At 43.4% G+C, this 22,415-nt stretch overlaps 2 protein-coding genes across 42 annotated transcripts in view; one reads left to right on the top strand and one right to left on the bottom strand.

Moving 5' to 3' along the window:
* The window catches only part of MLH1 (mutL homolog 1), a 56,205-nt gene extending 39,745 nt beyond the window's left edge, over positions 1-16,460 (top strand). For 5 of the 9 annotated variants that reach the window (XM_032355611.1, XM_032355686.1, XM_032355367.1 and 2 more), the window contains 6 exons: positions 3,595-3,703; positions 5,426-5,489; positions 10,051-10,215; positions 10,780-10,872; positions 11,165-11,278; positions 12,039-12,361. In XM_032355611.1, the coding sequence (XP_032211502.1) occupies positions 3,595-3,703; positions 5,426-5,489; positions 10,051-10,215; positions 10,780-10,872; positions 11,165-11,278; positions 12,039-12,206 (713 nt within the window). In that variant the 3' untranslated portion in view covers positions 12,207-12,361. Of the gene's footprint in view, positions 1-3,594; positions 3,704-5,425; positions 5,490-10,050; positions 10,216-10,779; positions 10,873-11,164; positions 11,279-12,038; positions 12,362-15,858 lie in introns of those variants that run through there. The other 4 variants (XR_004288669.1, XR_004288663.1, XM_032355852.1 and 1 more) reach the window with 4 other exon arrangements.
* Positions 13,714-22,415, bottom strand: part of LRRFIP2 (LRR binding FLII interacting protein 2) — a 107,617-nt gene continuing 98,915 nt past the window's right edge. For 31 of the 33 annotated variants that reach the window (XM_032356043.1, XM_032357798.1, XM_032356495.1 and 28 more), the window contains 4 exons: positions 18,157-18,277; positions 15,775-15,854; positions 15,089-15,193; positions 13,714-14,664 (listed from right to left, as the gene is read on the bottom strand). In XM_032356043.1, coding sequence (XP_032211934.1) covers positions 14,554-14,664; positions 15,089-15,193; positions 15,775-15,854; positions 18,157-18,277 — 417 coding nt within the window. In that variant the 3' untranslated portion in view covers positions 13,714-14,553. The remainder of the gene's footprint in view (positions 14,665-15,088; positions 15,194-15,774; positions 15,855-18,156; positions 18,278-22,415) is intronic. The other 2 variants (XM_032356255.1, XM_032356337.1) reach the window with 2 other exon arrangements.

Here is a 22,415-nt window from a genome sequence, read left to right as displayed (position 1 = left end):
TCCCATTCTGTTGCTGGCAAAATGGCAGGGACGTGCCCACAGACTTCTGATGCTGTGGAGATAGAGGACGGGTGCAAGAGAGATCCTGATGAGAAGTCATGAAGAGGTCCAAGTAGCCTCCCGAAGCCCAGGGAAGAAGAGGCCCGCCTGCATGAAGGAACGACTGTGGCAGCCCCACTCTGAACCAGCAGCCACTTCCTCCCTCCCCTGCCCAAGCTGGCAGGGCTGCACCTCGGTAGCTAGGCTGCGGCAGAGGGTTCCATGGAAAATCTGTGGAAAAATCTCTGGCCCTTTTTTTAGTGGATTACACTGCTTTCTCTTTCCTCCAGTGCCTCATTACTCATTATTCAAGATTATTCGATGTTCTCCAGCTTTTAAAATAATCATTTTCCGCCTACGCAGTACATCCTGTAGAGACATTGAGTTTCTAGTGGGAACAGAGGGGAACATTTCATTCTATAAATGAAGAAAATAAGCCTCTTTTTATTGGGGGTTGGGGGGACAGAGAGTGTTACAAACTTACGTAACAATATGAGAATTCACTTGTGGTGCTTAAGCTAAAAAAGGATAATGAAACTGTGGTATACAGGCTTATTGCTGTCCCCAGACCCTTCCCTGTGGTCTCCAGACCCTCTTCCTCCACCCTCCTTTATGGTGGTAGTATTTTTACTTACAGACACACACACACACACACACACACAGAGATATATTGGTAAATTTAAAAATCATATTTATGAAATACATGCATAGGATCTACACAAAAAAACACGTGAACACCTGCTTAAGAGATAGAGCATTGTGGGGTTTGTCACCTTTGAAGCTCTTAGATGCTTCTTCCCTAAACTATCCATTTCCCTTCTCCCTTAGAGGCAACCACTATCTTACATTTTATGATTATTATTTCTTTTTAATATAGCTTTATCACCCGTATTTGTAGCCCTAAAAAAATTGTTCAGTTTGCAAATTTTAAATTTTACATAAATGGAATCATACTGTAAGGTGCTTTGTGTGTGTGTGTGTGTGTGTGTATTTATGCATGTAGATATATATATAAACATATTTTATATACACACACACACACACACCCCTATATCACATACACACACATTCTGTTCCTAGGATTCATCCGTCTTACTACATATAGCTCTGGTTTCCTCTCCCTGTGTAGTAGATTCCACTTGGTGACCATTACTGCACATTTCTTCATTCATTCTGCTGTTGAAAGACATTTGGACTAATAAGGGCCTCATCCGTGCTCTCTTCATATGCCATCTGAGGATGATCTTGGCCCTGAGAGATTCAAGAGCTTGGAACACTGGTTGGGAAGCTTGGCTGTGGGTATATACTCAGCAGAGCTCCTGCTGGGTCATAAGATGATGAATTGTTTTTCAAAGGGGTGATAAATGTAGCCATTGTTGGTCCCTCCAACAGTGTATAGAAGTCGCATTTGTTCGCTTTCTCTCCAACATTTGTGGGACTTTATACCAGTTTGGTGTTTGTGAAATGGTAGCTAATAGTGGTTTTATTTGCATCTCCCTGATTACCTAAATTTATTTCCTCTTCTGTTAAGTGCCTCTTCTAGTTTTTTGCCCATTTTTCTCTTGGGTTCTTGGTCTTTTTGAATGGATTTGAGGAGTTCTTCATATATTCCAGATAATAATCAGCTACATGAAAACATCCTCCCCCAGTTTAGGACTTACCCATTTTCTTCTTCTTCTTCTTCTTTTTAAACAAATACTTGTTTCATGAACAGAAATTCTTAGATTTAACATAGGCAGATTTTATGAATTGTTCTTTACAGATTGGCTTTTAAAATAACTCTAGGATAATTGAAGACATAGTCTTATATTGTTTCCTAAAATGTTCATACATAAATCCCTAGTGCTCTTGAAATTCATCTTTGGTGCATGGTATTAGATTCGTGGTTTTTATGTGGCTATCAGAGTGTGCCACAGTTCCTTGTTATTGTCAGCACATTTGGATTTAACAAGTATTATTTGCTCATAGTTCTTTCCCTTGGATCGTTCGTGGTCTGCCTGAAGAAGAACCTTTTCTAAGATCTTAAGTGGCCAGCTGCATTTTATTTTGTCTAATTCACCCTCATATTGAAAAGTGGTTTTTGCTGGGTTTAAAGTTCCAGATTGACAGTTACTTTTTCTTAAGGCATCAGAGGTGTTCTATCATTTTTGCCTTCAGTGTTACTGCTGAAAACCCAGCTATCAGTCTTATATTACTTGATGGGGAATCTCTCTTTTGTCTCTGCATGTTTTTAAGATGTTTCTTTAGCGTCCTGCCATATCTCTGTATGCCAAGTGTTGGTTTTGCTGGGCTTCCTAGAACTGAGGTTTGGTGTCTTCCATCACTTCTGGAATAGTCTCAGATATTTTTGTCTTTGAAGTCTGTAAATATCATATCCCCCTGCCCTCTCTCCCTTCTGGAACTTGAGTTACATATTTATTATCCTCCATGTTGCATAGGTCGCTTCTGTCGTTTTCTTCTCTTTGTCTCTGCACTGCATTCTGGATAATTTCTTCAGATCTACCTACCAGTTATTATCTTGGCAACTTTGACTCATCTGTTGTGAAGTCGGTCTTGATTTTTAATTTTAATTATTACATTTTTCATTTTTAGAAATTTGGTTTCTTTTGGAGATCTTGATCATTTTTGATAGTCTCCTGCTGCTTATTCATTGTTTAATCCCTCTTAAGCATACTGAACATACTTATTTTCCAGTCTCTGAACCTTTGCAGAGATCCTGTGGTTTCTTTTGGATTCTAATTCTTGGTGCATTCTTTGTGTGTTTTGTAATTTTTTGACTGCTGGCTCCTGGTATTTTATCTGTGGGGGATAATTTGAAGCCTGGACTGAAACTGTACTTCTCCACAGAGAATTTGCATTTGATTCTATCAGGGACCTGGAGCAACAGTCAGCCCTGGAATCAGGGTTAAACTAAAATCTCCATAGAAGGTTTTGGGCAGCGCTTAGCCGGAATCCTGGCTGCAAAAGCATGTGAGGACCGGCTCGTGGTTGCAGGTTCTCAGGGCTGTGATTTTTTTTTTTTTTCCTTACCCCCAACACCCAGGCTGGAGGTGGGTGGGCAGTTCGGCTCCCTTCCCTGGGGATTTCCCCTCTTTTTGCCTGCTGGTACAGCCCCTGGCGTCTCAGCTACACATCCTGGGGAAGCGGTCTCCTATTAGACTCCCCATTTCAAACCATTCTTACATTTTTGTTTTTCATTCTCCATACCCCAGGGGCTGCAAAAACTAGCGTTGGTGATCACTGAGGCTTCTCGAAGACTGAGGCTTCTCTGGGCCTTCGCGTGACTCTGACTTCAGGGCTCGCCGTACTTCTTCAGCTTCCTGCTTTGCCTCAGGGTGTGATCTTTGGGCAAAGTTTTCCTTTACCTTTGGGCAATGTTTTTGTGGCATTTTGAAAGATCAGTTGTAATTTAGTCCTCATTTGTGTGTGTTTTCAGCAGGAGGTACACTACATGCATCGTGGCTCATCTGTTGTCTCTAGCTCTGGGGTTCGGTGCTTCGGGCTGTGAAGGGGTGTTGGTGGGGTGCTGTTCCTGACCAGCTCTTTCTCTTCTAGCACTTCGAGAGATGCTGCAGAACCACTCCTTTGTGGGCTGTGTGAATCCGCAGTGGGCCTTGGCACAGCATCAGACCAAGTTATACCTTCTCAACACCACCAAACTGAGGTAAACTAGTGAGTGCCTGACACAGCAGGGTGCCCCAACAATGGTCTGGAGGCATAGCCATGAAAAGCCAGGGACAGGGACCTGAGCTCTTTGGAAAGGTCCCAGGCTTTGGAGACAGAGGCTCAAACATTTCCCATTTGTATACCGTGGGCAAGGTACTCTCCTGAACTGTGTCTCAGATTTCTCATCTGCAAATTTGGAAATCACTAGTTAACTTGCAGGGTTTTGTGAGGTTATGAAATGACACGAGAAGCTTGATGTTTGGCAAGTCTTAGTCCTCAGTATGTGTTGACCACTGTGGTGGAACCACGGGTCGAGGGCTTAGTGTCGGTAGAGAATTCTAGCACCTGCTGTGTGCAGCGGAGTACTGTGAGAAAGAAGACCTGTAGAGAATGTCGCCAAGGCTTACTCTCACCACCACACAAGCCAGCGGGATTGACAAGCCGTGCCATTTGCCCAGTACGTAGCCAGTGACATATTGGTTGTCTCCAGAGACATTGGTGGATGAGCTCCTAAGGAGTCTAAAAGCTGTATCAGATGTGTTCTCAGTTAGGTACAGATGGGAGGGCGCTGCCGCCCTGCACCTACTAGACGTTACCTGGCCACTGCGGGGTCCTTTCCCACAAACCTGTGGGCAAGGCAGCTGCCATACGTTGCTTGTGGGTACACACAAGATAAAAACTAATTTCCTCCCTTACAAAAAAACTGCCCAGCCCAGAGCTGACTATGACACACGAGTTCTGGATATTCAGAACTCACACCTTTGGGGCTATTTTGGTGCAGCTCTGTTCAAGATCCTTTGTCTTCGCTTTGAGAATCCTTTGACTTGTGCATGGGGTTGTCTTTTATTAATGTGTTGGGAATTCTGCTGCCCTTGCTCCTTCTTTTCCATCACGTGTAGTACATTTCCAAGGCTCCAAACACATTGTGTTCAGATTCTTTCATTTTACAAACAGAAAGCCAGGTTAGTCCAAGAATTTCAGATATTAATAGATGTGAATGGTTTCCCAGTGAGAAGGTAAAAGAAACAGATTGAAAACCAGGTTCAGAGTACAGAATCTGAATTCAACACCTTCCTTTTCCACCTTATTAACTCTGATCCGGGACAAGTCAGCTACTCACTTGGGTGCCTCGCTTCCCACCCTCGTAACACAGGTGTCGCAGATGCCTTGTCTGCTTTGACTGATAATGAGAAGTCTTTAAACAGACCTATATGGTTCCAACTGCTTAGGAACTCTAAAGGACCATTGATTTGAGCTCCGTGTTGGGTAGGGAGGTCAGTGTGCTGGATACTTCCCAGCTGGCTCTGCAGTGCTGCCAGCCAGTGCATCACCCTACACCAAACACCCGGGTGGTCGGATTTGGCCTTGTCTCCACTTGGGATTATTTAGCAAGTCTCCTGCCGTCCCTATGCACTCCATACCATTTTTAATGGTGAGTTGTTTAAAAAAAAAAAAAAAAAAAAGTGATTTATAGGATTCTTTGTAAGTGGAGAAGAAGTAAGCAAAATTTCTTAGCGCTCTCAGCCGCATGTGGACCCCTGACTGGAGCACACAGCGGGTCCGGCTCCTTAGAGGAGGAGGATATCTTATAGATGGTCAGGAAGGCTCCACAGCGCCTCCCATCCATGTTGCAGAGGTTCTTTCTCCCATTTGTCCTGACTGCTTAGCTGTCAAGCATGGATTCAGTGTTTCCTTAAAGTCACTTCATTTTTATTTTCAGTGAAGAACTGTTCTACCAGATACTCATTTATGATTTTGCCAATTTTGGTGTTCTCAGGCTCTCGGTAAGTTTACTTCCTGCTTCTCCCTTCTGAAACTTCCAACACCTAGTCATATCTGAAAATAATAGCTCTACCCCAGTATCTGATTTATAGTATATTGGGTTTTTCTAAATATGCCAAAGATAGTTTCTGTATTGTATGATTTGTATATGGAAGGATCTTTAGTTATAACCCAGTTTTATATGAGGCTGATCGGTTATTTGGTAGACAGCTTAAACAAAGTTTTATTATTATGTTGGTTAATACATACCTACTTAAGAAAGAAGATATAAAGAGATAAAAAGAGAAATAAACATTTCCTAAAGTCTATGACCCAAATACAACCAACCCCAGCTGACAGAATTAGGTCATTTTTTCCGAGACCTTTTCGTTGCTTAATTTTAATTTAGAATTAAAATCAGACTATTTATGTAGTTTCATATCATCGTTGTACAGCTGATGTAACTCTACAAAAAAGCCAATTGGTATTTTCATTGGAATTGTCTTGAATCTATAGAACAATTGGAGAGGAAATCTTTTGTTAGATTTATCCCTTAACATCCCACATTTTTGATGCTATTATAAATGGCATTTTAAATAATGTTCAGTTGTTTGTTGCTAGTATATAGAAACGAAGTGTTTAGTACATTGATCTTGTACCTTGCAACCTTGACAAACTCATTTAGTAGTGCCGGTAGTTTTCTTACAGATTTCCGTCAGTTTCTGTATGGATAATCACACCCTCTGTGTATAAAGGCAGGTTTATTTTTCCTGTCCAATCTGGATGGCTTTTCTTTTTCTTGCCTAATTGCACTGGCTAGACCCTTAGTACAATGTTGAATAGAAGTGGTGAGCATGGAAATCCTTCTTTTATTGCTGATCTTATGGGGAAACACATTTAGTCTTTCCAAAGTATGTTCTTTGCTGTAGGTGAGATGAGATGTCCTTTATGACGTTGAGGAAGTTTCCTTCTGTTCCTTATTTGCTTACAGTTACTTTTATTCAGGAATGGATACTGAGTTTTTTCAAATGCCTTTTCTGCATCTGTCAAGAGATAATTGCGTGATATTCTTTTTTAAATTTCTTAATATAATGAATTTCATTGATTTTCATTTTAAAATCCAATCTTGTACATTCCTGGAATGAACCCTGCTTGTACATGATGTATTACTTTTTTTACATATTACTGAAATTGATTTGTCAGTATTTTGTTTATAGTTGCTACATTATGTTCATGAATGATACTGGTTTTTATTTTTCCTATAGTCTTTGATTTTGGTATCAGCATTAATGCTGGCTTCATAGAATGAGTTGGGAGCTGTCTATCCTCTCCTTTTCCATCATCTGAAAGAGTTTATATAGAATTGTATAGAATTTATTCTTTAAATGTCTGGTAGAATTCATCAGTGAGTGAAGCCATCTGGGCCTGGAGATTTCCTCATGGGAAGGTTTTTAACTTTAAATTCAGTTTCTTTCATAGATAACTATTCAGATTATCTTTTTTATTCTTGACAGAGCTTTGCTTTGGGTTTCTTTCAAGGAATTTGCCCATTGAAGTTTTTTAATTTATTGGCAGGAAGTTGTTCATAGTATTTCTCATAATCTTTTAATGTCTAGATCCTCTCTCATTCTTAATATTGGCGATGTGCGCCCTCTTTTTAACCTGATCAGTCTGGTTAGAAGCTTACCAACTTTTATTGCTCTCAAAGAACTTTTTGTATCATTGATTTTTCTTTTGATTTTCTGTTTTCTAGTCCATTGATAATTTACTTCCTTTCTACTTATTTTGGGTTTAATTTGCTCTCCTCTTTCAAATTTCTTAAGGTAGAAACTGAGGTTACTGATTTGATGTCATTCTTTTCTAATATAGGTGTTAAGTGCTAATAAACTGTTGGGTCCTTTCATTGACTTCTCTATTATGAGAAAATAGGAATAGTGTTCTGTGGGTTTATAACATGTATGTTATAATGTAACATACATGTTATATGTATAACATTATATGTTAAAAATGTATGACCATAGTAACATCAGATGGGGAGGCATGGAAGAAAATAAGACATCTTATTTTTAACCGTATATTTCAGTCTTCTTCCTAAAGAGATGACTTACCTGAGATGTCACTGAATTGGTTCTCCCCTCCGCTTGCGTTCGTTATCAGCGCATGGGAGGGCAGTGCCTCCACATGGCCTCCCCCTTCCCACCTGTTTGGCAGGCTGGCATATCCTCTCTGCTCAAACGGCCACTAGTGAGGAGAAGGAAAAGGTTTCCTTGTGGATTTTCAAGTGTTTTCTTTGTGGGAGATGGGGAGTGATGTTAGATTTGGGGTTTCTCAGCTGCTTTCATGAACATGGCTTTGTGGTTTTCACACAGGCACATCTCATTTTATTCTGTGCTTCATTGCACGTCACAGACCTTGCATTTCTACAAATGCAAGGTCTGTGGCAACACTACAGTGAGCAAATCTTTTGGCACCATCTTTCTGACAGCATTTACTTACTTCATGTCTCTGTGTTACATTTTGGCAATTCTGGCAATATTTCAAACTTTTTAAAATTATTATTGTATTTGTATATAATTACAAACTGTGATCAGTGATAATAATTCACTGGAAGCTCAGATGGTTAGCATTTTTTAGCAGTAATTTTTTTTCCAGAAGCACACATTTTCTTTTTTCTTCTTCACTTTTTATATTTAAATTTGATTAATTAACATTAATGTATTGTTTGTTTCAGGGGCACAGGTCTGTGGATTATCAGTCTTATTTAACACCCAGTGCTCATTACAACACGTACCCTCTCCAGTGTCCATCATCCAGTTACCCCATCTCTCCACCTACCCCCTCCAGCAACCCTCTGTTTCATGTTTCCTACGTTTGTCTCCCTCTCTTATTTCATCTTGTTCCATTTTTTCCTCTCTTCCCCTTATGATCCTCTGCCTTGATTCTTAAACTCTGTATATCAGTAAGATCATAATTGTCTTTCTTTGATTGACTTATTTTAGCATAGTCCAGTTCCATCCACGTAGTTGCAAATGGCAAGATTTCAGGTTTTTTGATGGCTGAGTAATATTCCATTGTATATATATACACCACATCTTCTTTAGCCATTCATCTGTCAGTGGACATCTGGGCTTTTTCCATAGTTTGGCTGTTGTGGACCTTGCTGCTATCAACATTGGGGTGCAGGTGCCCCTTTGGACCATTTCATTTGTTATCTTTGGGCTAAATACTGAGCAATGAAATTGCTGGGTCATAGGGTAGCTCTGTTTTCAACTTTTTGAGGAACCTTCATACTGTTTTCCAGAGTGGCTGCACCAGCTTGCATTCTCACCAGCAGTGTAGGAGGTTTCCCCTTTCTCTGCATCTTCACCAGCATCTGTCATTTCCTGACTTGTTAATTTTAGCCATTCTGACTGGTGTGAGGTGGTATCTCATTGTGGTTTTGATTTCTATTTCCCTGATGCTGAGTAATGTGGAGCACTTTTTCATGTGTGTGTTTGGCCATCTGGATGTCTTCTTTGCAGAAATGTCTGTTCATGTCCTCTGCCTATTTCTTCTTTTTTTTTTCCCTAAAGATTTTATTTATTTATTTGACAGAGAAAGACACAGCAAGAGAGGGAATAGACGTAGGGGGAGTGGGAGAGGGAGAAGCAGACTTCCTGCGGAGCAGGGAGCCCGATGCGGGGCTCGATCCCAGGACCCTGGGATCATGACCTGAGCCAAAGGCAGATGCTTAACAACTGAGCCACCCAGGTGCCCCCTCTGCCTATTTCTTGATTGGATTATTTGTTCTTTGGGTGTTGAGTTTGGTAAATTCTTTATAGATTTTGGATACTAACCTTTCATCTGTTACATTGTTTGCAAATATCTTCTCCCAGTTCTGCCAGTTGTCTTTTGGTTTTGTTGATACTTTCCTTTGCTGTGCAAATGCTTTTATCTTAATGAAATTCCAAAAGTTCATTTTTGCCTTTGTTTCCGTTGCCTTTGGAGAGGGGTCTAGCAAGTAGTTGCCGTGGCCAAGGTTGAAAAGGTTGCCTGTGTTCTCCTTGAGGATTTTGATGGATTCCTGTCTCACATTTAGGTCTTTCATCCATTTGGGTCTATTTTTGTGCGTGGTGTAAGAAGATGGTCCAATTTCATTCTTCTGCATGTGGCTGCCCAATTTTCCCAGCACCATTTATTGAAGTGACTTTTTTTCCCATTGGACATTCTTTCCTGCTTTGTAGATTAGTTGACCACAGAGTTGAGTGTCCATTTCTGGGCTCTCTGTTCTGTTCCATTGGTCTATGTGTCTGTGTATATGCCAGTACCATGCTGTCTTGATGATTGCAGCTGAGAAGTTTTAGTTATGTGCATTGTTTTTTTAGATATAATCTATTTTGTATTTCATAAATAGGATATATGTGTGTAAATCTAACTTTTATGTGCACTGGGAAACCAGAAAATTCATTTGACTCACTATACGTGATACTCCTTTACATAGCAGTCTGGAACCAAACCAGTACCTCCAAGGTGTGCCTGTGGTAGTTTTGTGGGAAGGAATTCAGGCTTCACTTGGAGGGACTGTTAACGTGGTCTTTGTTCTAGGAGCCAGCACCACTGTTTGACCTGGCCATGCTAGCCTTGGATAGTCCTGAGAGTGGCTGGACGGAGGAAGATGGTCCCAAAGAAGGACTTGCCGAGTACATTGTTGAGTTTCTGAAGAAGAAGGCTGAGATGCTCACAGACTATTTCTCTTTGGAAATCGATGAGGTGTGTAACAGCCATTGTATTCCTCTGTTGTATTCCTCACGTAATAGCCAAGTTCTGTAGTTGGTCCTCAGTCAGGGTGAGAAGGCCACCCACCCTTGTGAGAAGCAGCACGAGACATCTATTTACATCCTCACCCCCTATTTTCATGTCTAGGTTACACCACCTTTTTCTCATCCAGTCATGCCCATTCCTGTTCCCAGGGTGAAGGACCCCGACAAGAGAGAGCTGAATTCCACAGTCCCTACAGGCCACATTAATGAGATGATGCCAGGCCACTTGCTTTGTTTCTTCCTCTTATGCTTAAACTTTGGGGCTTTCCATATCTCTGTATTCTTTAATTGGTGAGCATATTGAAAAAAGTAGTTGTTCTGCTTCATGTCAGTACAAAAAGCTTTTTAAGTGCTTTGCTCTCCCACCCCTGGTGCCCAGCTAAGTCAAGCACCTGGTCGCCCGAAGTGTGGGCATGTGGATAAGACCTGGAGGGAGCACTGGGGAAAAGGAACTTGATTAAACTGTAACAGTTTATTTCTTGTCTCCTTCTCGTGGCCTTTTCTTCACAACCAGGAAGGGAACCTGACTGGATTACCCCTGCTGATCGACAACTATGTGCCTCCTTTGGAGGGTCTGCCTATCTTCATTCTTCGACTAGCCACGGAGGCAAGTGGTCAGGCTGTTTTTAATATGGGGGTACCTGCGTGTGGGCTTGGGGGAGAGGGCATGGGGCCACACCTTCACATGGAATGATGGAAAGGGTAACACAGCTTGACGGCCCCCCCTTACCCCACCCTACCCCAGCAGTACTCAGCAGTTCCAGTTTACAGATTTAATGCCTAAAATTTTACATGTAAAAAGCTTTAAGTAGTCTGTGACCTTGACTTGGAAATGAAATGTGTTTCATTTTCATTCAGCAAGTACCTATGCTGAGGTACTAAATTCTCTCTTTGACTAGGTGAACTGGGATGAAGAGAAGGAATGTTTTGAAAGCCTCAGTAAAGAATGTGCTATGTTTTACTCCATTCGGAAGCAGTACGTATCTGAGGAGTCGACCCTCTCGGGCCAGCAGGTACTGTAGTGACGCACAGTAGCACCCGGGAAGGGGCTGGGCTCTCATAACAACGTTTAGGAAATGAAACTTGCTACCTCTGAATTCCTAGGATTTCACTGCACATAAGGTTTAAACATAATGGTCAGCTTTTATTCATGAATTCTGCTTCCTTCTGCTGGTTTGGAAGGTCCCTCTAGAATTATCCCAGTACCTGTCAAACGTGAAAGCACAAGCTGTCACAGTGAGAGCTGGGAGGCCAAGCTGGATGACCCAGGGCTAGTGAGCCCTCGTCTCCTGTCGTTAGCCCTACAGCACACAGCCCCCAGTCTCCCCACGCTTGTTTAGCTTTGGCCCATTTAATCTGACCACTGCTCTGCCAGAACAGGGCAGTACTAAGGTCAGATCCCTAGCTTTTCTTACAGACCTTTCTGTACACAGAAAGGGCTTGGGTGACTGCACTTCCTACTGAACATCCTAGTCCATCATAGTCCGGATCAGATATTACATTAGACCCTGCTACAATCCACAGTTCCTCCCGAATGGAAACAAAGTTCCATGGGAGAAAGTCTCTGACTTCTCTTCCTGTTGTCACCTCTCAACATTTGGGGCTGTAGGATCCCTGAAAGATTGAGAAGAGGGATGTCTCACCAGCATTAGAAAAACAGATTGTAATGAGCAAGACATCCAGGTCCAGTACAGGTCAACCGGGAAACCACAAATGCTGGGATGTGAGTGGGCCAAATAGGGAGGCTTGTGACCTCTAACACATCTTTTCCAGGGGGAAGTGTCCGGCTCCTCTGCAAACCCCTGGAAGCGGACTGTGGAACACGTTGTCTATAAAGCCTTCCGCTCACATCTTCTGCCTCCTAGACATTTCACAGAAGATGGAAATATCCTACAGCTTGCTAACCTGCCCGATCTGTACAAAGTCTTCGAGAGGTGCTAACCACACTCACTTGTGGACTCTGGGCTGTGCGGTTCTTGCCTTGTGTCCTGATGAGGGTAGGTCTTACAGTTGACGACTCCCATTTGCCCTCTAACTAGTAGCACTCTTTCACGCTCGGTGGAGTGACCAGAAATAAATTGTCAAATGTGTCCTAACATGATTGATTTAATTTCACTACACTTGAAAGGTTTTCTAGATCCATTTTCACCTACAGTATACCTGATTGTGTTGAAGAATCCAAAAGTCGTTTGAAAGCCCTCTGGGCATCTGAAAAGAATTCTGAAAAGGCCTTGGAGATTTTATAGATCTCGCTCTGGTTTGAGTCTTTGGTATTCTAATTTCTGATATCAGCAGGTATCAATTACATTGGTCCATATGCCTTTGGAAAGAGGTGCCGAACATGTAAGAGGCTCTGGTGACACTGAATATGGAGAAAGCTGAATTGATAATCTGTTACTATGTACCTAACCAAAGCTAATTAATTTGTAATGAAAAAAAACTTGCGAGAAGACAGCAGTCCTTACAGAGTTTGTAACTGGTATGCATCTTCAGTGAGCCCCCTTTGTTAATGGATCTGAATCCTACCAGCTTAAGATAAAGTTCTAGTTATTCTTGTCTGAAGGATGACATAAAATTACAAACTTAAGCTGTAGGTGTCATTACAATAAGCTGCCTTAACACTAGCCTGCATTAACAGAAATGTGCATTGAGCACGGGGAGGAAGAACACCCACAGTACTGAGGTACAATCCAGATTACAAGACTCAGTGAAGAATGTTCCATGAGAAAGAACAGGGAACTCTACCTAATGAAGACATGGAGCCATTCCCTTTGGAAGAGACCAGGACAACAGGAGACAAATTTGTTGTACCACAAAAGGGGCAAGGTCAGGTTCTACCACATAGAACTTCAAAAAAGTCAAAGGGTGGCTCAGTAGTGGGGCTCGGTGAGCCCAGTGGGGCACAGGCTGAGCAGCCCCCAGCCTGACTCCAGGACCTCACCCTCTTCCCCTCTCCCCCATTTCCCACATGGGTGATTACTGGTAGGACTATAGGAAATCCCCTCCATTCAGGACAGTGGTTTCGTATTTTAAAATTAAAAGGCTCATTGCTCTGAAGAAGGGGGTAATTTGTAGAGATTTTCTTCACATTCAAGTTAGCTGTAGCATCTAGTTTCAAGTCAGCTTTATTTATCTCATGTGCCTTTAATTCACTAGACTTCTCCCAGCCTTGGTTCTGAAGATACAGCCACCATCTCCATAAACCCACCTTGATTCTGAGGGCAAAAGCGAATCACAAAGCCTGCAGAGTAGCCACATTTGATGATAAAAGCCCCTTGAACTGGGTGCCTTTAAAGATGAAACTGACTGGATTCTTAAAAAGCTATATCCCGATTGTTCTTCTTGGGGAGGAGACAAAAGCAGAGGGGCAAGATCAGAGGCGTGGCTGTGGCTGCCCTGAGGTGTTTTAAAAGCTCCTCTAACAAAAATGAATGTGTCGGTAGCCAGCTGTGGTCAGCAAGAGGGTGCGTTTTAATAGAGTCTTCAGGCCGACCTCCTGCCTGCCTGCTCCCCCCACCCTGCCGGGCTTGTCTGAGGTTCCATTCCACAAAGCAGCAGCAGATGAGATACTTTACATGAGATACAGCACAGCTGATGTTGAAGACGAAGGGCCCTGCTCTTACTTTAAGAGTGTTAGGCTTTGGACTTGCCCGGCCACATGCAACAAAGCAAGTTTTATATACACTCCCCATATCTTTTTCTAACATTTTCTTATATAAATTTAAATATTTTACAAAAAAAGGCTTTTTCCTCCAAACATAGAAATTTGAGTGAAACATATATTCCCCACCTGTGAACTTGGTTCTTCACTAAAATATAAATGCTATCTGAAATCAAGGGTAAGTGTCTTTTGACCGCTGGAGATGACTTTAGTCTGAATTGCACCGTGGAGAAGGCACTTGTGTTTTCCGAGGTCTCCAGCCGAGTTATCTCATTGGGCACTCACAGAGTTGCTGTCCTCCGGAACCCGTGCCAAGGCCTCCGAGTGCCCAGTCACTGAGACAGTTGGGGAAAAGTGGTGAGTAAACTTGATTCTAAAATTATGGAAATAAAAAATAAAAACAGCATGGACCAGTTCTTAGTCTAGAATCAAACTACAAACGAAATCCAAAGTGTTCATTCATGAAGATTCAAACCTGTTCCATTCTCTCATAAATTATAAAATACAAAGGTGGCTATTTAAATGACAAAACTCAAACAGTACTGAAGGGGGTCTGTGTCAATGGACAAAAAGTCAGTCCCTCTGGGAGGGGCCCCAGGAGCAGCACCCGGACCAGAGGGTAGCCTCCTACTGCTGGGCCAGAAGTGCTGTCCTGTTGGCCTTCATCTTCTCCAGCCGCTTGGCCAGGTGGCTGTTGGTCATCTCCATCTCCTCAATCTTGTCCAGTGCTGTTCGTAACTGCAGACAGGGAGAGCCAGGTCACTTCACATGGTCATACGTGAACCCCAGTGCCACCTGAGCACCCTCCACCATGCCCCCCCACCCAAGAACAGAAGTGCTGCCAGCTCAGCCTTGCATGGCACCCCGTGGCCTCAGCTCTCTTCTGCCAGCTGGCAGTGCCCAGCAGGGACACTGAGCCTCAATCCCAGGAAGGGCAGACAGCAGGTGGGGAGACAGACCAGCTCTACAACAGAAGGGAGACCTGTCCTTTCTCTTAGTTTCTAATTGACCAAAGCCTAAAAGTAAATGGCAGTCACTGTGCAGGTCAAAAACCAACACCAAAGAGGAAGAGCCTCCATTGCTATTCCCTTAAGACTTGGACCCAGGATTCAGTTCCTCAGGCAGCAAAGGATCTTTTCTTTAAGCATGCAACAGCAGGTACCTCTCGCTGTAGCTTCCTCTTTTCCGCCTTCAGTTCATCCTCCACCTTCTCAGCATTCTCCGCGGCGGTCTTATACCTCAGCACCTGGCCCTCGAGCCGGCTGATCTGTCAACAAGAGAACACGAGCCTCTGCTAGTGAGCACCGGGAGCCCCTTTCTCGCAGCCACATGGAAACACAGCATCATTACAAATCCCAAGTCATCTCCTCATGGTGAGTCATAGGGCCTCTCAGAACCCCACGGCTATTTATAGATCAAGAAATGTCCCTGGAGAGGATTACAGCTGGAGAGTCATTACAGAGTCAATTTCCCATGTTAAGTTTATGATGAACATATTATTTAAGTGCCAAATTAACATTGCAGGACAAGATTCACTAAATGGAAAAGCATTTGGACTTTCTGAAAAGTGCAATAAGGGATTTTCAAGCTACAGTCTTCCTAAAGTCTCTTGAAATAATCTGGAAAAAACAATTATACTATAGTCTTGCGCATTTTTACAACTAACAAAAGGTTGAAGTGTCCTGCCAGGTTTTCTCTGCTGGTTTTTCTACTTTGAGAGCTTTTACAGAGACCCCACTACAGAGACAGCCCAAGGAAAGCTGGGTACCCCTGGAATTGGCCACTCAGATGCAGGAAGTTGCAAAGGGAGTGTTAATCACTTGGTAGCGTGCTAAACATAGTACTTACACTCTGCTCCAATGTGGTTATATCCTGTTCTGCCTTTGAAAGCTTAAATTTATATTCACTAATTTGTCTATTGGCATCTCCTAGAAGAGAAGAGAACAGTCAATCACCTGTCAGCAGCTGTGACCTCAGGCAGTGACAACCTCTGCAGCCCAGGAGGGGACAGTAAAGTGGAAGGAGACGAACGCAAATGCCCACGGGGTGGCCACAGCACCTCTGCAGCCTGGACTCCAGAATGGCTCTCTTGCCAGAAGCTCTAACACCTGATCCCAGCATCCCTTGGACCAGGGAGTTGGAAGAAAATGTGACTCTTTATGCTATGGTGTGGGGAGGCTGACCACTGAGGAGAGCCCTGTCAATGCATCAGTGGCCCCCGACAACCTTATGTGCCGCCCTTCCCCCAGGAGCCTCCAGTTTCTCTCACCTTCCTTCCTTCCAGGCTCCCTTCTGCTGCCATACCTCGAGGACCCTTCCTTGCCCACCTCTGACTCATGTCCTCAGCATGCCTCTACTTGGTCTCCTATAACTTCACCTTCCCTGTCATGTTTTTAATGGCTTTTCTAAGATGATCATGCCTTCTAAACACTGTGTACCTGAGGAGAGGGGCCATGGCTCTGCCATCCTTAGTCTACCTCTGTATCTCACCAAGGGCTTTGGGCCTGTGCTTAATAAACATTTGCTCAAAGAAATGCTTTTCAGTAACATTGTGATAATGTGATGGGTAGACTTCTAAATCATTAGTTGTACTTCTGACCTAAGAAGTCATTTAAAACAAGAAATTTGAAAATTCACTCCAGCAAACCAAATTTCACAAAAATCACCTGAAATGATTATAGGGTAGGAATCATAAGGCCTATAGGAGATAAACCAAATCTAAGCCATCTAACTTAAGAACCTTTCTGCTTTTCCACATCATTGAGGTTATAACTACTTATATAATCTTCAGGCAGAGATTCTTCTCACAGGTAGTTAATGTCACCTGGAAAGTAATGGAGCTATAAAACTGTCTCCCTGAAGGCCCCTCTGGCAGTGACAGACAAGAATTCCTACTGCTGGGCTCTAAAACAGAAGCTTCAGGATCTGGTTTTAATCCTTCATCCCAGACACTTACTATCACAATGTGTTGCTTCCTTCTCGTGGCAAACCTCCCTTTCCTTCCTGTTTTCATGCTTGCCATGAAATTCCATTCGACCACACCATGCTTCCATCCCCGGGCTTCCTTTGCCGGCCAAACCCAGTCTATCAGGTCCCACTGAGCCCACCTCGTTCGACAGTTCACTCTGGGTCCTTCCCAGACACTAGCTCCATAATGCCCACCCGCCCTAGAAGCATCCACACGTAAGGCATGCCCGTTCTCCCTCAGTGTGACTCCTTTTGAATTTGCTGCTTTAGGCCAATCTCTTTCAAATCTACTCCCTGCCCTTCTTTAAGACTGTTGGTAGCCACTGTACTGGTCCAGCTGATCCTCACAGCCTCCCAGCTAGTCAGCCTGCCTTTCCTCATGCCCATCTTCATCTATCCTCCATGCCAAAATATTTCTAGAATATTCAATAAGAGTCACAAGGGTCCCAGCTGATCTCTAATTAAGGACATGATACTAACTTCAAAAGGCAGAATTAACAGTATTAATAAGCTTTAATCCAAGAAGCCTTTTCTATTTAGCCTAATGCAAAAATATTTAGATGAAAAGGCCATGGAATAACCGATATTTTAAAATAACTTATCAGAAAAGCCACAATTAAAATTGAAAAAGTCTCCCCTCTCCACAAATGATACATCATCAAACTATATAAGAATGGCTGCTGACCTCCCCCCACCATGGAGATTACATTACTGTGGACACAGAAGGCATTTTAAAACAGCATGGGGTCAAAAGTAGAAAGGAGAAAAACTGCATGAGGTAAACTGAAGAGGCTTACTCTGGCCTTGTTTTAAATTCTTATCTATAAGGATTCATTTGGTTAATAAGAAAACTTCCAGCAAAGTTCTAAAACTGTTCAACATTAGTATGAGTTAGTTCCAAATATATCCTCCCACTACCCAAGAGAGATTCCACAAGAAAAATATCATTGGGAAAGGTGCTGTATGGGAGCTGACAGTTGACCCAGGTGTGGAAGAGGACAGCGCCAGGAGGACACTATTTCCAAAATGTCTCTAGAAATCACTGCACAGAAGGGTAAGAGCACTAACCCAGTCCTCTCTTACTCCATTCCCTGAAGTGCAGAGACTGCCAGAAGGCTCTCCCCGGCCAGACCACTGAGATCAGGACTACACTCTGGACTTGCCAAGGATTAAGCCATCTTTGTAACATGGCTCCCCCAGAGATGCACGTGGGAGACGGGCAGCCTCCCCACGGAGTGGCGCTGGCCTGGCCATGGTACCTACTCTGCATCTCGATGAACTGCAGGTCAGAACCATTGTGCACCCCCGCCATGTCTGCTGCCGAGCCCTCACTCCGAGAGCACTTCTGCCGCTCCTCCTCCAGCTGCAGCTTCAGCCTTCGGATCTGAAGCAGAAAGAGAGGGCCATCACGAGATCCACAGGACACAGTGGGTCCTTGGCCACACAAGTCATCCGCCCAGAACCTGAGTGCCTACCACGGGGCCACGGGGCCAGATGCGCTAGCGACAAACTGGGAACATCCAGAAGGAGTGAGCTCCAGGACCAGGTGTCCCAATCAAAACAGCCCTATTTGATGTTGTGTGTAGGCTGGTGGAACAGCAGATCTTTTCAGCGTTTTTCACTACTTTTATTCAATTCCGTTTTTAATAAAATTCCACAGGCAGTTAGGTGTTTGTGTTTTGTCTTAAAATTGGGGTAAATATCCTAGGCTAAATATTTAGGAAACTTAAATGTTAAACATTGAATTCAATTAAATACTAAAATTAAATTTAATTAAAATATTAAGTATTAAGTATGAACACTTAAATATTAGGTTAAATATTTAGAAAACCTTCTGTATACAGAAACAGTTGGAAACGTATTTTTTAGTTTGGCTTTACAGGTGATCTACCTTATTTTACCCAAAATAAAGGATATTTATAGTAGTTTATTCATAACAGCTCCAAACTGGAAATGATCCAAATATCTATCAACAGGAGGCTGAACAAACTACGGCACATCTACCCAGCAAGGGGAAAGCACTACCAATAGGTGCAACACAGCTGAATCTCAAAATAAGTACACTGTGTAGAAGATTCCAGACAAAGGAAGAGGACATACTATGTAATTCCAATTATATAAACCTCACAAAATGGAAACTAATCCACAGTGACAGAAAGCAGAATAGTGGTTGCCTGGACAGGGGGAGAGAGGAAGGCTGAGGAAAGAAGGCTTACCAAGGGACACTGAAACTTTGGAGGGGTTATGAATATTTTCACCATTTTGACTGTGGTCATGGTTTCGTGAGTATTGTTACGGGTTGACTTGTGTCCTTACAAAATTCATATGTTGAGGTTCTAACTCCCAGTACCTCAGGATGTAAACTCATTTGTAAATGGAGTCAGTGAAGATGCATTTAGTTGAGCTGAGATGAAACCATACTAGAATGGGGTGTGCCCCTGATCCAGTATGACTGGTGCCATACAGAGAGATAGGCACGTACAGAGGGACGACGATGTGAAGACACAGAATGCTATCCACAAGCCAAGGAATGCCACAAACTGCCAGCAAAGTGCCAGGAGCCAGAGAGAAGTGTGGGACAGACGGCCCTTCACAGGCCTCAGAAGGCACTGCCACTGCTGTCACCCGACCGTGGGCACTTGCTAAATCTCCAAAACTGTGTAGACAGACACTTCCATTCCTCTAAGCTACCTCTGTGGTACTTTGTAGGGGCCGCCCTCAGAAACGAATACGGTAGGACATTTGTACACCCTAGGTATGAGCAGCTTATTCTATACCAGTTATACCTTAACAAGGCTACAAGGGTTTTTAATTTATAAACTGAAGAAACTGATAATGAATCAAATGTGAAGGGATTCAGGTTTGGGAACAGACAAGGCCCAGTGGAGACAGGAGCCTGCACACACGGAAAACAAGATCAGATGAACAGACACGTAATGATGCTAAGGCCCCCAGTCCGACCTCAATCCCCAGGATCCTGCCAGCAACACTGCTCCGTGGATGCAGAGTCCTGGGAGATGTCTCCCTGTAGAACTGTCTGCCTAGTCTAAGGTAAAGACCAACATACCCACATCAAAATTTCCCAACAAAACACCGAGCCACATCAGCCTTACATATGCTCAAAGCTGCCCATCAGGGTTTTAGTCCCCGCCGGCCCTGAAACTTAGGGCCAAACAGCATTAGTTAGGAAATAAACTATGCAGATGGAAGGAAACAACAGAGAACAGTGACAAACTGTCAATATCCTCTGAGGTAAGTAAAAATATCTACATCTGGAAAACAAAGAGAAACATAAAGCCAATAGAAGTTTTCAAAGATGAAGTTGAGAAAATCTTTTTAAAGTAGAGCAAAAGAGATCAAAAGGGATGGACAAACAGGAGAGAAACAAAAAAAGTGCTGATCCCAGAGGTCTACTGCCCCTTCCTTCAGAAATCAGAGCCATTTTTCCCCCGAATGACTACAACTCTTACCAGGAGAGTTTGGGGAGCACTGCAGCTCAGAACTACAAGGGGGAACTGCCTCTGTGACCAAGACCAAGCCTTCCCAGGCCACCTTTGCCCTTCATCATCAAGGGTCAAGGGTGAGTGTGATGCTCAGAGTTAAGGGGGCTTCCCTAGTTGGTACCCCATCAACAGTGGTCAAAGGGAAGCCTGGGCACTAGGACTAAGTGGGCCATATCCCCAGTGGGGAAAGGGTGAGCTCTGCACTGGGAGGGAACCCATGCTTCCCAGACACCTCCACCCTTTCAACATCTCCCTTGAGTGAACCAGGACTAGTTCTTCATTATCCCCAGTATCATTATGTCCATCTCAAAAATAGTCATCCTCTTACACTCTTCCCTGAAGGGCTCTGTACAGCTGTCACCCCCATCTGCACCTTCTAACCCTTCCCAATGCCTAAAAATCTGGATTACCATTTCCCCTCATCCTCAGTCTCTTCTCTGAATGGTCCCTTTATCTAGTGTGTTAGCAGAAATCCACTCTCCCCTGAGAAGCCTGTTCACTCTGCAGCGCTCTGACCTTCTGGTGATTTCTCCCAGAGCCCTCCTACCACTGGGCCTGAGAACAGAACACATGACCTGCTTTTTGTGCTGCTGCCCAACTATTCTCCATCGGTGCTCCCTAAAATCCCTACTTCCTGACCTCCTCCCCTCTGATTCCACATACCAACCACCCCTCATCACTGCCATCGCCCTACTCCTTCACCACTTAGCTCCTGATTTATGCTCCCTCAAGTATAGCCTGAGCAATTTAAAGATCCACCTACATAGAGAATTTCTCCTATGACCGATGGCAGTTTCTGGAACACCTCCTCTCCAAGGATCTTGCCATCACTATTCTCCCATAGTCATATACTGGATTCTCCCACTTGATTAAGTGCAGTCCCTGCATGAGTTAGTCCCATTATCTTTTCTCCAACCTCTACTCCTGGTCTTTCCCGCTCCCTCTCTCAGGAACCCAAATCCCAGTCCTTCAATCCCACTGATATTTCCCATCTTTCCACTGGGCCTTGACATCTTCCTGGATTACCCATTAGCCTCATTACCCACTTCATCTTTGGGGTCATCATTATCAATACTCTCCTCCATATGCCCTCACCTCCTCTGCTTAATTACACTCCTGGGTAAAATCCAACTCTGCCCACCCACGCCTGCACCTATGGCCACTAAATGTGGCTAGAGAAACACATACAGTAAGTGCGGTCACACAAACTTCGAACATACCATATAACTTACATATTCATTCCATCTATTATTTACTGTCTGGTTTCCTCCTACTAGAATGTAAGATCTGTCTCCTAGTGCAGGGATTATTTAGCTGAGTAGTTCATGGAAATATGCCAAACGTCTAGAATGGAGCCTGTTAAAGAGTGGCATCTCATTCAACATTCGAATGACTGAACAGGAGTTTCAAAAAGAGATAACAGATTATGGGAAGGGAGAAAAACAGTCAAAAAAGTTTCCCAGGATTTAAGGATAGAAATTCTGAGAATTGACAGGGGCCCAAAACATGCAGACAACTCCAAACCACATCACTGTGAAACCTCCAAACAGGAAGGAGAAAGTATGATATAAGCCACTAAAGAAGGGAAGAAGTCACATACCAAAGATGAAAAATCAGAATGCCCTTGAAATCTTCAACATGTTGGCTTCCATACTGGAAGCCAGAAGACAATGAAGCAACTTCTTTAAAAAAACAAAAAAAGAAGAAGAAGAAGAAGGAAAAATTCCAAGAATTCTCTAACCAAACTGTAATCAAGTAACAGGGTAAAATGAAGACATTTTGAGGCCTCCAAAGTTATGAAAAATTTACAGCCTATATATCCTTTTCTCAGGAAGTTACTGGGGGATGTACCAAAAACAGAATGAATGAAAAAGGAGGAAGGCCTACAGCATTGCTAAAAGGGACTCCAACCTCAACCACAGGCAGAGGAAACCCTAGGCGGGGACAAAAGACAGCCCAGCTGGGCGTGGAGGGAACAGGCCATGAAGTTCCCAGGGGGCCAGGTCTGATGATCCAAGA

The sequence above is a fragment of the Mustela erminea genome, chromosome 1 (assembly GCF_009829155.1).
Source record: "Mustela erminea isolate mMusErm1 chromosome 1, mMusErm1.Pri, whole genome shotgun sequence".
Classification (NCBI taxonomy): domain Eukaryota; kingdom Metazoa; phylum Chordata; class Mammalia; order Carnivora; family Mustelidae; genus Mustela; species Mustela erminea.
Note: the sequence above shows the minus strand (reverse complement) of the source record. Positions and strands in the feature narration are given on the sequence as shown.